This window comes from Pongo pygmaeus, chromosome 21 (assembly GCF_028885625.2).
Source record: "Pongo pygmaeus isolate AG05252 chromosome 21, NHGRI_mPonPyg2-v2.0_pri, whole genome shotgun sequence".
In the NCBI taxonomy this organism is placed as follows: domain Eukaryota; kingdom Metazoa; phylum Chordata; class Mammalia; order Primates; family Hominidae; genus Pongo; species Pongo pygmaeus.
In genome coordinates, this window is record NC_072394.2 from 34,505,321 (window position 1) to 34,521,327 (window position 16,007).

Consider the following 16,007-nt stretch of genomic DNA (forward strand, 5'->3'; position numbering starts at 1 on the left):
TGCTCTCTATCCCCCTCCAGCCACCTACAACAAGCACACCAAGGTGGCAGTGAAGACGATGAAGCCAGGGAGCATGTCGGTGGAGGCCTTCCTGGCAGAGGCCAACGTGATGAAAACTCTGCAGCATGACAAGCTGGTCAAACTTCATGCGGTGGTCACCGAGGAGCCCATCTACATCATCACGGAGTTCATGGCCAAAGGTGCTGCGTGCTGGGGCTGGGGATGCAGGCTGTGTCCTATACTGGTCAATTGCGGGCTCAAAGGTGGCTTGGACATGGTTCTTGCCCTTGAGATGGCCCCAATCTGGCCAGGAGCTCTTCCAACAAGTACTCATTGAGAATCTAATGTGGAACAATCCAGCCCTCCTGGTTAGTGGGGTGAAATCATGTTAAGGGGTCACCAAGGGGAAGGGAGAACAAGGGGCTACCAGGAGAAGGGAATGGGGCCAGAATACTCCTGGGCAATGGGAGAAGGGGCTTATGGTTCACAGTGAGCCTTAGAGGCCAGGGTGTGGCGCGGGTGGTGGGGGTGTCACTCTCCCGCATCAGCCACCTTCCCTGTACTTGCCAACGCCCTGGGAGAGGGAGCTGGCAAAGCAGCAGTTCTGCACCCCCCCACCCCACCCTGCCACAACTCAGGATTTCTCGGGGAATTTTTTTAGGCCACTGTTTCACAACCATTTTCAACCCCTGCCATTTTTTGTTTGTTTGTTCTTTAGGGACAGGGTCTTGCTCTGTTACTCAGGCTGGAGTGCAGTGGTGCAATCATAACTCCTGGGCTCAAGTGATCCTCCCACCCCAGCCCCCCGAGTGGCTGGGACCACAGGCCCATGCCACCACACTCAGCTAATTTTATTTATTTATTTACATATTTATTTTTAGAGACAGGGTTGCCCTCTGCCTGCCCAGGCTGGAGTGTAGTGGCGTGATCATAGTTCACTGTAGCCTCAAACTCTCAGGCTCCAGGATCCTCCTGACTTAGTCTCCCCGGTAGCTGGCACTACAGGCATGCACTACCACACCCAGCTAATTTCTAAAAAAAATTTTTTTTTTTTGAGACAGAGTCTCACTCTGTTCCCCAGGCTGGAGTGCAGTGGTGCAGTCTCGGCTCAATGCAAGCTCCGCCTACCAGGTTCACACCATTCTCCTGCCTCAGCCTCCCAAGTAGCTGGGACTACAGGTGCCTGCCACCATGCCTGGCCAATTTTTTTTGTATTTTTAGTAGAGACGGTGTTTCACCGTATTAGCCAGGATGGTCTCAATCTCCTGACCTCGTGATCCGCCCGCCTCAGCCTCCCACCATGCTGGAATTACAGGCGTGAGCCACTGCGCCCAACTTCTAAAATTTTTTTCTAGAGACAGGGTCTCACCATCTTGCCCCAGCTGGTCTCAAACTCCTGGGTTCAAGTGATCCTCCCAAAGCTTTGGGATTACAGGCATGAACCACTGAGCCTGGCCTAACATATATATTTGTAAATTTCTTCTATAGATGGGGTCTTGCTATGTTGCCCATGCTGGTCTCAAACTCTTGGCCTCAGGTGATCCTCTCACCTCGGCCTCCTAAAGTGCTGGAATTACAGGCGTGAGCCTCGTGCCTAACCACTCTGCCCATTTTTTGATAAACAGAATCATCTCACACAATCCCATTTAGTGCGATTTGAAACCTCAAGCCTTTTTCATTTTAACTATGCAATTATGCCAGTCCTGTGAAGGCATGATCCCAGCCATCCAGGCTCAGGGGCTGTCTCTGTCACAGAATCCATCTAGCAATCAAAAAGTCACTTCACTAAAACTCAAATTCTCTTTCTCAAACACTAGGAATTGCAAACAAATATTCGTATTTAAATCTACTACTATGAAAAATCTTCACCACACACTAAAGTACTAGATTGGTGCAAAAGTAATTGTGGTTTTTGCCATTAAATAGTAAAAGTAGTAAATGTTCCTCCCCTCTCCCCCATATAGGAAGCTTGCTGGACTTTCTGAAAAGTGATGAGGGCAGCAAGCAGCCATTGCCAAAACTCATTGACTTCTCAGCCCAGGTGAGAGCCTAACAAGGAAACGGGGAAGGGAAACAGGAATTCAATTTTTTTATTTGCCAAATATTTACTGACCACATACTATGATGATAGCAGTAATAATAATGGGTAAAATGTATTGAGAGCTCAATATAAAACTATGCTTTTTGCATATATTTTATTATACATGTACTCATTCATTTAATCATCCTGTAAGCTTTATAGGCTGGGATTTTTATTATCTATTTTGGTATAACAAACCATCCAAGTCCTAGTAGCTTGAAACAACAGCAATTGTTATTTCTCATGATCCTGTGGGTTGCCTGGGTTCAGCTGGGTGGTTCTTCTGCTCGTCATGGTAAAGTGAGGTACAGATGCATACTGTTGGTACTTGCCCAGGCTAGAATGTCCAAGACATGGCTCAGCCTCCAGGGTCTCTCCACATGGCCCCTTACCACCCGATCACCCAGCCTGAGCTTCTTCACGGCACAGCAGCTGGGTTCCAAAATGGAGCTGGACCAGGGGCCAAGCCTTCATGAGCAGGCTCTCATTAAGCCTCTGCCTGCATCAGGCTTGCTAATGGCCCATTGGCCAAGTCACATAGCCATGCCCAGAATCAGTGTGGGAGGGGACTGACCAAGAACACAAATCCCAGGGACCCCCCCCAACGTAACAGTCTGGCCACAGAGTAGGTAATTATCATCCCATTTTACAGAATAGGAAATTGAAGCATAGAGCAGAAGTAAAGTACAGATGTGGAAACTGAGCCCCAGTGTGGTTAAGTGGCTTGCATAAGTTACTGTGCTAATTATGAGGGATATAGCAGTGAACAAAATGAAAATGTTCCTGTCCTAATAGAGTTCACAGTCCAGATGGGAAGATGAGTATTAAATAACCAAATCTCTTAGAGACCATGACCCAAGTGGTCCTGGCTGAATCAAAAGAGTACAGTATCTAACAAAGTAAATAATGTTTGCAAATCGCAGAAACACTGCTGAAAACCTAATTTTCTTTCTCATGTTCCCCACGCCTCTTGCAGCTCCTCTCACCCCCAGCCTAAGCAGTTTTTTCACTTCTGTCCTCTCTCATGCTCTCTCTGATGTATGGGAAAACAGAGTGTAAGGACGGGGTGGTATTAGAGTGCATAGCTAGAGCATTTAGCCTGGTCCAGGAGCAATCAGAGAATGCTTCCTGGAGGAAGTGGCCTCTAGGCTGAGCCTGAAGGATGAGTAGAAGTTCAGTAGATGAAGAGGAAAGAGAAAGGTCTTTTGGACAAAAGAAACAGCCTGTGCAAAAGTAGGTGAAGGAGTTCAGCCTACTCAGCAGGAGCCCAGGGGTGGTGGGAGTTGAGTGAGACCCTGCCTGGGCCTCACTTGGGCCTGCTGGAGATACCAAGGGCAGGGTTCATTTGAGTATGCAAATTCAGGGGCCCAGAGGACACCACAAAGTGTAACAAAAGACTCTACTTTCGGAGTCTGGAATGCCAGAGGCATATGGAAATGTGTTTTCACTCCAATGGGCCAGGTCCTCTGGGAGACAATAGACTGGTCTGTTGCTAAATTATCATCTTCAAGCTAGCAGAAACCCTGCTGGGCAGCAGTCACCGACCAGGGCAAGAGCCACTCTGCTCGTTTCACAGAGAGGAAAACAAACCAAAGGAGGAAAAGAGGTTCTGGGCCTTCATCTGTCCAGAAGCAGAGGTAGATTCAGAGCCCAGGGACAGAAAGGAGCCCACCTGGGGCTTTGGTCTTCACCTCCAGACTCAGAGAGGCAGCTTGGAGCAGCAGGTGGAGAACTGGACCACACATGTGGTGTTTTTGTAGTCACAGCTTTGTGGGTGACATGAAATGTTATGCAGTAGCTGCATATATACAAACAGGTCAAAACAGAGCTGCTCTGACTGAAGCAGGGTGGAGGGCTTATCTGTGGCCTTTCTTTTGTCTCTCCCACCCCCATATAACCTGAGGCATCCATAGGATTCAGTTTGAAGAGCTCTACAAGTCCTTCCAGCTCTGATGCTGTGACTCCCTGATACCCTTTGGAAGCAAACCCAAGTTCCAATGCCCAACCTCATGGCACCCTATTTGGGGGTCATGAAATCTCACCACCTTATCAACCCACAGTGCTTACACCTGGGCCCAATAAACCTACTGGTTATTCATTCAGTCAGCAGACCCTTGAGAAGCAACACTATTAGCATCTGGGCTTAGGAGTCACACAGAGTTTTGTTTTGATCTCAGCTCTGCCTGTGTAGCTTCGAGCAAGTTGCTTAACCTCTCTGAGTGCCACTTTCCCCCACTGGGAGCACTGGGAGCCACTCTTGAAATAAATACTTAACTATGTGCCAAACACTCTACTAAGCCCTTGATGTAGGCTTAGGGGATTCATCTTCACATGACCCCTTGGAACCAGGTGCTATTACGGAGAAGAAAAGTGAGGTACAGAGAGATGACACAACTTGCTTGACATCACAGAGCCGCAGCGCTCAAGCTGAGTTGGTCCAGCTCCAGAGCCATTTAGCAATTACCCTCTGCTGTCTCCTAAGTGGGGTGTCATCCCTGCCCCATCGAGCTCCTGTGAAAATCAGTAGCATATGAGCATCTGCCAGTGAGGATCAAACAGTGGTAACTACCAGCATTAGTGCTTGCTCCAGAAGAAAAGCAAGGCAAAAAACCTGGGCCGAGTAACAGATAAGTGCGTGGACCCCAAACAGCGCTTTTGGAGCTCCAGCCCTGGCTCCACAATTTGCAAGCTGTGTAAGCTGGGGCCACTTAACTATTTCTCTGGGCTTCAGTTTTCTTATCTGTGGAAATGGAGCTGATAGCAAAAGTGCCTCCTCCAAAGCACATGGTAAATGTCACATAAGTGTTTAAGTATCATCTTATAAATAAGCTATGATGCCTTCTTTTAGCATAATAATTTTTGTTAACTGTTCATCTAAGGACTCATAAATTTCCCACACTCCCAGGGCCAAGATGCTGTCTCACTCCACCCTGGCAACCTCATCCCTATTTCATCCCCACCCTCCACTATTCTAAACAAAATCAGAGTCTCTTCCAAGTTTTTATTGAAAAATTGGGGTCTCTGGGTCTCCCTTGGGCATGACAGCTCAGGCCTGTAATCCCAGCACTTTGGGAAGCTGAAGCAGGAGGACCCTTTGAGCCCAGCCTGGGCCACATAGTGGGACCTCTTCTCTATTAAAAAAAAAAAAAAATTCTTTTTAAATTTAGTCTAGCATTAGTGGCATGCACCTATAGTACCGGCTACTTGGGAAGCTGAGGTGGGAAGACTGCTTGAGCCCAGGAGGCACAGGTTGCAGTAAGCTGTGATCCCACCACTGTACTCTGTGACAGAGCAAGACCCTGTCTCAAAAGAAAAAAAAAAAAAGAAGAAAAGAAAAAAGCAAAGCATGGGTCTCCATTCTAACTGCCTCGGGTGCCCCCTGCTGTCCACTCCTTGCAAGTGCGCCACCCACTTGCCTCAGACCTTGAGAAGCCGGCCGGTGGTGCTTTGATTGTTCTGTCTAGTCAGACGCCCTCTCTTCCAGAATAATTTCATCAGACTGCATCCAGCTGCAGTCTGCCGGAGCACTGGAGTGCTGGGTTATTTAGAGGCAGCAGGAAGCACTGGATTGGGAGTCCTCAGACTGGTTTGAGCCTGACATTCAGAATTTTCCTGGTGGTGTGATCTGGAACAAGTGGTTCCATGTCTATAAAACAGAGATCATGATCATTCCTGCCTCAAAGAGCTCAAGCCCAGTTTGTAAACCAAAAGTGCTGCTTTCTGGGCATCTGAGGGTTCATCTTCAACCTCGTTTGTCCAAACCCTTGTAAGTAAAAATGTCTGCAAGATATAATCCCTGTGTTTTCATCAGAGGTTTCTAGGGCCCCTGGTGTGAATAAGAATCCTCCATGCAGTCTGTTATTCACTCAGCAGCCATGGTGATCTTTAAATGTACATCAGAACATGTCACGCTCCTGCTCAAAGGCCTCTAATATCTCCCCAACACGCTCAGAATAAAATCCACCCTCTTCTCCTGGCCTACAAGACAGTTCATGATTGGCGGCCTCCCTCTCAACTTCAACTCTCCCCACTCTCTCTGTGATATCTCTGCTGGCCACACTGGCCTCTGTGCTGTTCCATGAACACCAAGCTCTTTCCTACCTCCACGCCTTTGCACCTCATGTTCTCTCTGCCTAGAATATTCTTATATGACACACTTATTATTATCATCATTCAGATCTTTGCTAAAATCTCACCCCCTCAAAGCAGGTTTCCCTGAACGCCCAATCCAAAAAAGCTCTGTACAGGTCATATTTTGTTACTTTGTTTTATCTTTTTTTTCTTTTTGAGACAGAGTCTTGCTCTGTCCCCCAGGCTGGAGGGCAGTGGCACGATCTCAGCTCACTGCAGCCTCTGCCTCCTGGGTCCAAGCAATTCTCGTGCCTCAACCTCCTGAGCAGATAGGATTACAGGCGTGCACCACCACGCTCATCTTCTTTTTGTATTTTTAGTAGAGACGGGGTTTCGCCATGTTGGCCAGGCTGGTCTTGAACTCCTGGCCTCAAGTGATCCACCCACCTCGGCCTCCCAAAGTGCTGGGATTACAAGTGTAAGCCACCATGCCCGGCCTGTTTTATCTTTTCTTTATGGTACTTACCACCTGCAGGGGCTTTGCCAGGCTCATCACCTGTTCAAGCAACATGTCTGGCACCCACAAGACACTCAGTGGATTTCTGTTGAATAAATAAGTGAATTTTCCCTACCCATGCTGGGGCATGAGGAAGATATGAGAGGTATAGCAGAATATGACACGAACCTGGGTTGTCCCCAGAAAGAGAGTTGAAGGTGAAAGCTCTTCATAGTATCCTAGAGTTCGTGTGTGTGTGTGTGTGTGTGTGCGCGTGTGCGCATGTGCATGTGTGTGTGTATGTGTGCTCCTGGAAGAATAGGTCCTGGAGAAATAGTCCCATTGCTTTTTCCCTGAGAACATTTCAAAGTGCTCTCTGGAAGTCTTGGAATTCTAGAGAATCCCCCAAACTGGCCCAGGCCTCCTTAAGAATCCCCCTAACCTGAATGGGTTGATGGAGGAATGCCACCCTGAGCCTTGGGGCCCTCCCGACACAAGAGGGAGGGCTGGTGCAGACATTTTGCATTTTCTTCACTTGAACACCTCTCTGCTGCTTTTGGGTGGGACCATCTTGGCGTAGGCCAGGTCTGAGGACAAAGGTGTCTCTGTTTGGGGTGCAGACTGCAGAAGGCATGGCCTTCATCGAGCAGAGGAACTACATCCACCGAGACCTCCGAGCTGCCAACATCTTGGTCTCTGCATCCCTGGTGTGTAAGATTGCTGACTTTGGCCTGGCCCGGGTCATTGAGGACAACGAGTACACGGCTCGGGAAGGTAGGGAACGCTGCCAAGCAGCCCCACGTTGCCCATTTGGATGCTTGTGAGTGTTGAGAGTTGATACTTGTGAGAGCGATTGGTAAAATGCAAGGGTCTGCCCCAGTATTAGCTGTGCATTCTTGAGCTTGGTGGATCCTTCTGGATAATGTCCTGAACTTTAGAGTCTCACCCAGAGACTTTGAGGAGATTTTAGATCAGATTGAGAAGTACTGATAGATTTTAGAGGGAGTAGGCAAATACATGTTGAAATTAAGGGTAAGAGCAGCTTTGTGCATAACAGACAAAAATGGGGAGGGTATCCAAATGTCCATAGTAGGAGGATGGATGTATACATTGTGGTATATTCACACAATATAATACCACACAGTGATGAAAAAGCACAAACCAGCCAGGCTCAGTGGCTCACGCCTGTAATCCCAGGACTTTAGGAGGCCAAGACTGGAGGACTGCTTGAGCCCAGAAGCTCAAAACCAGCCTGGGCAACACAGGAAGACCTAGTCTCTACAAAAATTTAAAAAATTAGCCAGGCATGGTGGCGCATGCCTGTAGTTGTGGCTACTCAGGAGGTTAGGGTGAGAGGATCACTTGAGTCTAGGAAGTTGAAGCTGCAGTAAGCCATGATCATGCCACTGCACCCAGCCTGGTGGACAGAGCAAGATCTTGTCAAAAGAAAGAAAGAAAAAAGCACAAACCAATGCTAAATGCACCAAAATGGGTAACTCTCACAGGTACAATATCAAAATTAAAGAAATTAGACCAAAAAAAAAAAAAAGAGTAGATGCCACTTGGTTTCATTTTTTTGAAATTCTAAAAGAGACAAAACACGTAACTGGACATTCATGGCAGCTTTCTTCCTAATAGCCAAAAAATGGAAACAACGCTCTTTAATGTCCAGCAATTGATGAACAGACAAACACAAAATATGATACATCCATACAATGGAATATTATTTGGCCATAAAATGGAGTGAAGTACTACACCAGGCTAGAACACAGATGACCCTTAAAAACATTTTGTTAAAGGAAAGCCAACATGAAGACCACATGTTGTATAATTCCCCTCCTATGAAATGTCCAGAACAGGCAATCTTTTTTTTTCTCTGAGATGGAGTCTTGCTCTATCACCCAGGCTGGAGTGCAGTGGCTCAATCTCAGCTCACTGCAACCTCTGCCTCCCAGGTTCAAGCGATTCTTGTGCCTCAGCCTCCTGAGTAGCTGGGATTACACGTGTGCACCACCATACCCAGCTGATTTTTGTATTTTTAGTAGATACAGGGTTTCACCATGTTGGCCAGGCTGAACTCAAACTCCTGACCTCAAGTGATCCGCCCGCCTCGGCCTCCCAAAGTGCTAGAATTACAGGCGTGAGCCACCACGCCCGGCCCAGAACAGACAAATCTAAAGAGACAGAAAGTAGATTATTGGTGCCTACAGCTGGCGGTGGGGAGTTGGGAGAAATGAGGAGTGACTTCTGTGGGTTTTTTGCAGGGAAATGTGATGAAAGTGTTCTAAAATCCACAACTTTGTGAATATTCTGAAAGCCACGGAATTATACACTTTAAATAGGTGAAATGTATGGTCTGTGAATTCTATCTCGATAAAGCCGTTAAAGAAAGAAACAGGCAAGATTTATTTATAGCACTAGAGGTCAGAATTGCAGTCACCTTTATTTTCTGTTAGCCTATTTATTTATTTATTTATTTATTTTGAGACAGAGTCTGGCTCTGCTGCCCAGGCTGGAGTGCGTTGGCGCCATCTCAGCTCACTGCAACCTCCACCTCCCAGGTTTAAGCGACTGTCCTGCCTCACCCTCCCGAGTAGCTGGGATTACAGGCACCTGCCACCACGCCTGGCTAGTTTTTGTATTTTTTGTAGAGACAGGGTTTCACCATGTTGGCCAGGCTGGTCTCGAACTGCTGACCTCAAGTGATTCACCCACCTGGGCCTCCCGAAGTGCTGGGATTACAGATGTGAGCCACTGCGCCAGTCCTGTTTATTTTTTTAAAGAGACAGGTGCGGCCAGGCACAGTGGCTCACGCCTGTATTACCAGCGCTTTGGGAGGCCAAGGCAGGCCGATCACAAGGTCAGGAGTTTGAGACCAGCCTGGCCAATATGGTGAAACCCTGTCTCTACTAAAAATACAAAAATTAGCTGGGCGTGGTGGCAGGTGCCTGTAGCCCCAGCTACTTGGGAGGCTGAGGCAGGAGAATCATTTGAACCCGGGAGGCAGAGGTTGCAGCAATGAGCCGAGATTGTGCCATTGCACTCCAGCCTGGGTGATGGAGCGAGACTCTGTCTCAAAAAAAAAAAAAAAAGATAGGTGCTTGCTCTATTGCCCAAGCTGTAGTGGAGGGGTGAGATCATAGCTCACTGTAGCCTCCAATTCTTGGGCTCAAGCAATCTTCCAGCCTCAGCCTCCTGAGTACCTGAAACTACAGATACATGCTACCATGCCCAGCTAATTTTTTAATTTTTTGTAGAGACAGTGTCTCACTGTGTTGCCCAGGCTGGTCTCAAACTCCTGAACTTACGTGATCCTCCTGCCTCAGGCTCTGAAAGTGCTAGGATTACAGGCATGAGCCACCATGCACAGGCTGCAGTCACCTTAAGTAAGGGGATATTAACTGGAAGGACGCAGAAAGGAGCCTTCTGAAATGCTGAAAGTGTTCTACAGCCCAATCTGATGGTGATTACAAGGGTATATACATATATAAAGCTGCAGCAAAATGGATATTAAAGATTTGTGCATATTACTTCATGTATGTTATAACTCGATAAAAAAAAATTTAGACCGGGCCCAGTGGCTCATGACTATAATCCTAGCACTTTGGGAGGCCAAAATGGGCAGACTGCTTGAGCCCAGGAGTTCAAGACCAGCCTGGGCAATATAGCAAGACCCCATCTCTACAAAAAATTTAAAAATAAGTCAGGCGTGGTGGTGTGAGCCTGTGGTCCCTGCTACTCAGGAGGCTGAGGCGGGAGAATCGCTTGAGCCCAGGAGGTTGAGGCTGCAGTGAGCCAAGATCATGTCACTGCACTCCAGCCTGTGTAACAGAGCAAGACCTTGTCTCAAAAAAATAAATAAATAGGGCCGGGCACGTTGGCTGATGCCTGTAATTCCAGCACTTTGGGAGGCTAAGGCGGGAGGATCACAAGGTCAGGAGATCAAGACCATCCTGGCTAACACCGTGAAACCCTATCTCTACTAAAAATACAAAAAATTAGCTGGGCGTGGTGGCGGGCACCTGTAGTCTCAGCTACTTGGGAGACTGAGGCAGGAGAATGGCGTGAAACCCAGGAGGCGGAGCTGGCAGTGAGCCGAGATGACACCACTGCACTCCAGCCTGGGCAGACAGAGCAAGACTCTGTCTCAAAACATAAATAAATAAATAAATAAATAAATAAATAAATAATAAAGGTAATGACTAAAGGAATAAAAGTAGAATGTATAATTTCTAAACCAAAAGAAGATAAGCAGGAAATCAATAAAAGTCTGTAGATCCAAAGGAGGAAGGGAGAAAACACATATACACACACACACTCTCACACACACAAACACACACATAGACCATTTTCAAAACTTGACCGTGTACTCAGTCATAAAGCAGGTCTCAACAAATTCCAAAGAACATATATTCTACAGACCATGTTCACCAACCATGATATAATTAAACTAAACACTTTTTTAAAAAGGATAACTATGCCAGGTGCAGTGGCTCACACCTATAATCCCAGTGCTTTAGGAGGCCAAAGTGGGAGGGTCACTTGAGCCCAGGAGTTTTGAGAACAGGCTGGGTAACATAATAAGACACTGTCTCTACAAATTTTATTTTATTTTATGTTATTTTATGTTATTTTATTTTATTTTATTTTATTTTGAGACGGAGTCTGACTCTATCATCCAGGCTGGAGTACAGTGGTGTGATCTCGGCTCACTGCAACCTCTGCCCCCTGGGTTCAAGTGATTCTCCTGTCTCAGCCCGTAGCTGGAACTACAGGCACCTGCCACCATGCCCAGCTAACTTTGTATTTTTAGTAGAGATGGGGTTGGCCAGGCTGGTCTCGAATTCCTGACCTCAGGTGATCCTCCTCCTCAGTCTCCCAAAGTGCTGGGATTACAGGCGCAAGCCACCATACCTGGCCAAAAAAATTTTTTTAATTAGCTTGGTATAATGGGGCACACCTGTAACCCCAGGTGCTTGAGAGGCTGAGGCAGGAGGATAGCTTGAGGTCAGGAGTTCGAGGCTTCAGTGAACTATGATTGTGCCACTGGGCTCCAGCCTGGGCACTCTGTCTCTAAAAGAAAAAAAAAAAATGAAAAGGCTAACTAAACCCATGTCAGACTAGGCGGGAGGTGGGGCGGGTAAAGGGAGAGACACACAGTGACTGGTGGGAACCTCATGGGCTGAGAGCCAGAATCCTCACTTTTCCCATCGCCCAGGATGAGAGGACTGAGGCATCGGCTGCAACCTGGACTCAAGGCCCCCGAAGTCCTTCTGTCCCCAAAGACCTGTGACCTCTGGGATTCCACTCTTTGGAGTTGTAGTTAACTGGGGTATCAGCTGAATCAATGAGGAGGATTCTAGAGTGAACTTCCACACCATACCCCAGGCCCCCAAGCCCACTCCTCCTTGTTTAGCCATCTGTCCTCAGGATGGATGTCCCTTGCTTCCACAGGGAAGCCATGTGTCAGGGAAATTTCAGGTCTGCAGGGGCAGATGTTGGCAGCTGTTGCCCTTGCCTGTTCCCCCACCTTAGCAGAGCCAACCCTCACTACTCCCCAGCCTTCCCCTGACTCTGCTCTGTTCAACCCTGCAGGGGCCAAGTTCCCCATCAAGTGGACAGCTCCTGAAGCCATCAACTTTGGCTCCTTCACCATCAAGTCAGACGTGTGGTCCTTTGGTATCCTGCTGATGGAGATTGTCACCTATGGCCGGATCCCTTACCCAGGTAGGGAAGGGGCATCAGCTCAGGGCTGCTACCAGGGCCCAGTCTGGCAATGGGCTCATCTCGACAACATGTCCATTCAAACTGAGTTCTTGATCCTCACCCCCAACTTTCCCTCACCTTTCCTGTCTTAGTTAAAGGCACTTCCATCCATCTAATGTCTTAAGCCTGAAATCTGGGGGCTTCCTTGGCCCTTCCTTCTCTCTCACTCCTATGACTTTTTTTTTTTTGAGACGGAGTCTCCCTCTGTCACCCAGGCTAGAGTGCAGTGGCGTGATCTCGGCTCACTGCAACCTCCGCCTCCCAGGTTCAAGCGATTCTCCTGCCTCAGCCTCCTGAGTAACTTGGATTACAGGAGTCCACCACCATGCCTGGCTAATTTTTGTATTTTTAGTAGAGACGGGGTTTCACCATGTTGGCCCAGTTGGTCTCAAACTGCTGACCTTAGGTGATGCACCTGCCTCGGCCTCCCAAAGTGCTGGGATTACAGGCGTGAGCCACTGTGCCTGGCCTCACCCCTATGACATCTGAGCAGTCACAAGGTTTTGGCCACTCGACTCCAAAACATATCCCAAGTCTTACCACTTTGAACCCCACAGTCTCCATTGCATCCAGGCCAGCGTCATCTCCCATGGATGGTGCAGTAACATCCTCATCAGTCTTACTGCTTTCTCCCTCCTCGTCCTACAGCCTATTCTCCACTTGCAGCCAGAAGGATAATTCTAAACTGTAAATCAGATCTTGTCCTTTCTCCACCTTTTTTTTTTAAGACAAGGTCTGACTCTGTCACTGAGGCTGTAGTGCAGTGGTGCAATCATAGCTCACTGCAGCCTCGACTTCCTAGGCTCAAGTGATCCTCCCGCTTCAGCCTCCTGAGTATCTGGGACCACAGGCACATGCCACCATGTCTGGCTATTTTTTATTTTTTTAATGTTTTTGTAGAGACTTGGTCTCACTATGTTGTGCAACCTGGTCTCTAACTTCCAGGCTCAAACGATCCTCCAGCCTTGGCCTCCCAAAATGCTGGGATTACAGACACACACCACCATGCCCAGCTAATTCTTTTAATTTTTTGAGAGACAAGGTGTTGCTATGTTGCCGGGCTGGTGATTTCCATTTTTAAGCGATGCTTTCAGCATGGAGAGTGAATGGGAGGGAAGGGGAACAGGGTGGCAGCCGGTGAGGACACCACAGCAGTGGCCCAGGCAGAGACGATGATGGTCTGGACAGGGTGGTGGCATTCGTGACTAGCATAGGTTGATGAACTGGTGCTACGTTTCAAAAGAAGAAAAGATCTGACTTGCTGACTTAGGAGGTGAGAGAGAGAGAATCAAGGATGATTACCCTGGCTTTGCACCAGAGGGTGGGTAATGGTCTAGGGATAGAAATTGGAAAGCTCTGTTTTAGCTCTGTTAAATTTGAGTTGACTTAAGTATAGAGACATCCAGGTAAAAGAAGCACTTGAGTTCATGAGTTTGGAGTTCGAGACTAATAATATAAAATTGGGGATCACAGACATTGAATGGCTATTCTTATGAATAGCTAATAGAAACTTGAACTGAACAAAAAAATGGTCCCACCCATAGGTTGACACTGAATCTGGCCACCTGAATGTTTTGTCTTGAGGGTGCACTAGTCAAAACCAGGCAACACACAATAGACGCTAAATCCATTAGGATGTGTTCCGCAGCAAGCAACAAAATAACAAACAGTAACTGAAACAGAAGCAATCTATTACTCCCAATCTGCCATTGGTGACTGGTTAGTTCAGCAGCTCAGCAGCTGTCAGGACTCTGGGTTCCTGGTCTTCTCCACGTTGTCAGCTCCAAGTATCATACGTATCTCACAGTGTTCAAAGGAAGAGATGAAGGGTGCGTTCTCCAAAGACTCTCCTCCAAGCGGGAGGAAAACCTTTCCGGCACTTTCCCAGCAGACCTCCCCGTCAGCTCCCATTGGCCCAAACTGGGTCCCAGGTCCATGTCCTAGCTGCAAGTGAAGTGGAGGGTGGAAGTCTCTGTCTTTCACAGTGGAAGGGGCTCAGTTTGCAAGGTGAGGTGGGGAGTGATGCCTGCTGGGGAGGCCACAGGACCTGCCACCCCTGGGCTCTCATTTCCAAACTGCTTCCTTTTCTAATTCCACGGCTCCTTTTCAGGGATGTCAAATCCTGAAGTGATCCGAGCTCTGGAGCGTGGATACCGGATGCCTCGCCCGGAGAACTGCCCAGAGGAGCTCTACAACATCATGATGCGCTGCTGGAAAAACCGTCCGGAGGAGCGGCCGACCTTCGAATACATCCAGAGTGTGCTGGATGACTTTTACACGGCCACAGAGAGCCAGTACCAACAGCAGCCATGATAGGGAGGACCAGGGCAGGGCCAGGGCGTGCCCAGGTGGTGGCTGCAAGGTGGCTCCAGCACCATCCACCAGGGCCCACGCCCCCTTCCTACTCCCAGACACCCACCCTCGCTTTAGCCACAGTTTCCTCATCTGTCCAGTGGGTAGGTTGGACTGGAAAATCTCTTTTTGACTCTTGCAATCCACAATCTGACATTCTCAGGAAGCCCCCAAGTTGATATTTCTATTTCCTGGAATGGTTGGATTTTAGTTACAGCTGTTATTTGGAAGGGAAACTTTCAAAATAGTGAAATAAATATTTAAATAAAATATATAAATGCCAAAGTCTTTACCAAAAGGTTGGTTTTCCTGTCCTTCCAATTCCTGAATATCTATTTGCCTTCTTGCTGTATGACCAAGTCAGAAAGGGTGAAGGACTCTCCCGGGGACCAGAAATACAAAGACAAGTGGGGTTCAGACTGGGTGCAGTGGCTCCCACCTATAATACCAGTGCTTTGGGAGACCGAGGAGCGGGGGATTGCTTGAGCCCAGGAGGTCGAGGCCACAGTGAGCTATGATCGTGCCACTGCACTCTAGCCTGAGTGACACAGTGAGACCCTGTTTCAAAAAAAAAAAAAAAAAAAAGAGGAAGAAGAAGAAAGAAAGGAAAGAAAAGTGGGGTTCAATGCTTGAGGTTTTCTAACTGCCCTAAAATAGTTACTGGCTATATTAGTTTCCTCTTGCTCCTGTAACAAATTACCACATATCTGGTAGCTTAAGACAACAAAACTGCATAACATTACTGGGCCGGGCATAATGGCTCATGCCTATAGTCCTAGCATTTTGGGAGACTGAGGTGGGTGATCACTTGAGATCAGGAGTTCGAGACCAGCCTGGCCAACATGGTGAACCCCCGTCTCTACTAAAAATACAAGCCAGGCATGGTGGTGGGGGCCTGTAATCCTAGCTACTGGAGAGGATGAGGCAGGAGAATTGCTTGAACCAGGGAGGTGGAAGTTGCAGTGAGCCGAGATTGTGCCACTGCACTCCAGCCTGGGGAAGAAAGCGAGACCCTGTCTCAATAAATACATACATACATACATATATGTATAACCTTACTGTTCCAGAAAAGTGAGACCCTGTCTCAATCAATCAATCAATCAATCAATCAATCAATCCATGTATAACCTTACTGTTCCAGAAGTCAGAGGGACTGAAATGGGTTGGCAGGGCTGCATTCTTTTTGGAGGCTCTAGGGGATAATTGTTTCCTTGCCTTTCCCAGTTTCTAGAGGCTGCTCCC

General features: G+C 47.8%; 1 protein-coding gene across 1 annotated transcript in view; it reads left to right on the forward strand.

The window, feature by feature from the left end:
• HCK (HCK proto-oncogene, Src family tyrosine kinase) overlaps window positions 1–15,167 on the forward strand; it is a 49,711-nt gene extending 34,544 nt beyond the window's left edge. The window contains exons 9-13 of the mRNA XM_054466918.2: window positions 21–200; window positions 1,965–2,041; window positions 7,268–7,421; window positions 12,243–12,374; window positions 14,524–15,167. Of these exons, the coding sequence (XP_054322893.1) occupies window positions 21–200; window positions 1,965–2,041; window positions 7,268–7,421; window positions 12,243–12,374; window positions 14,524–14,726 (746 nt within the window). The 3' untranslated portion in view covers window positions 14,727–15,167. The remainder of the gene's footprint in view (window positions 1–20; window positions 201–1,964; window positions 2,042–7,267; window positions 7,422–12,242; window positions 12,375–14,523) is intronic.
• Window positions 15,168–16,007: the final 840 nt, after the last annotated feature.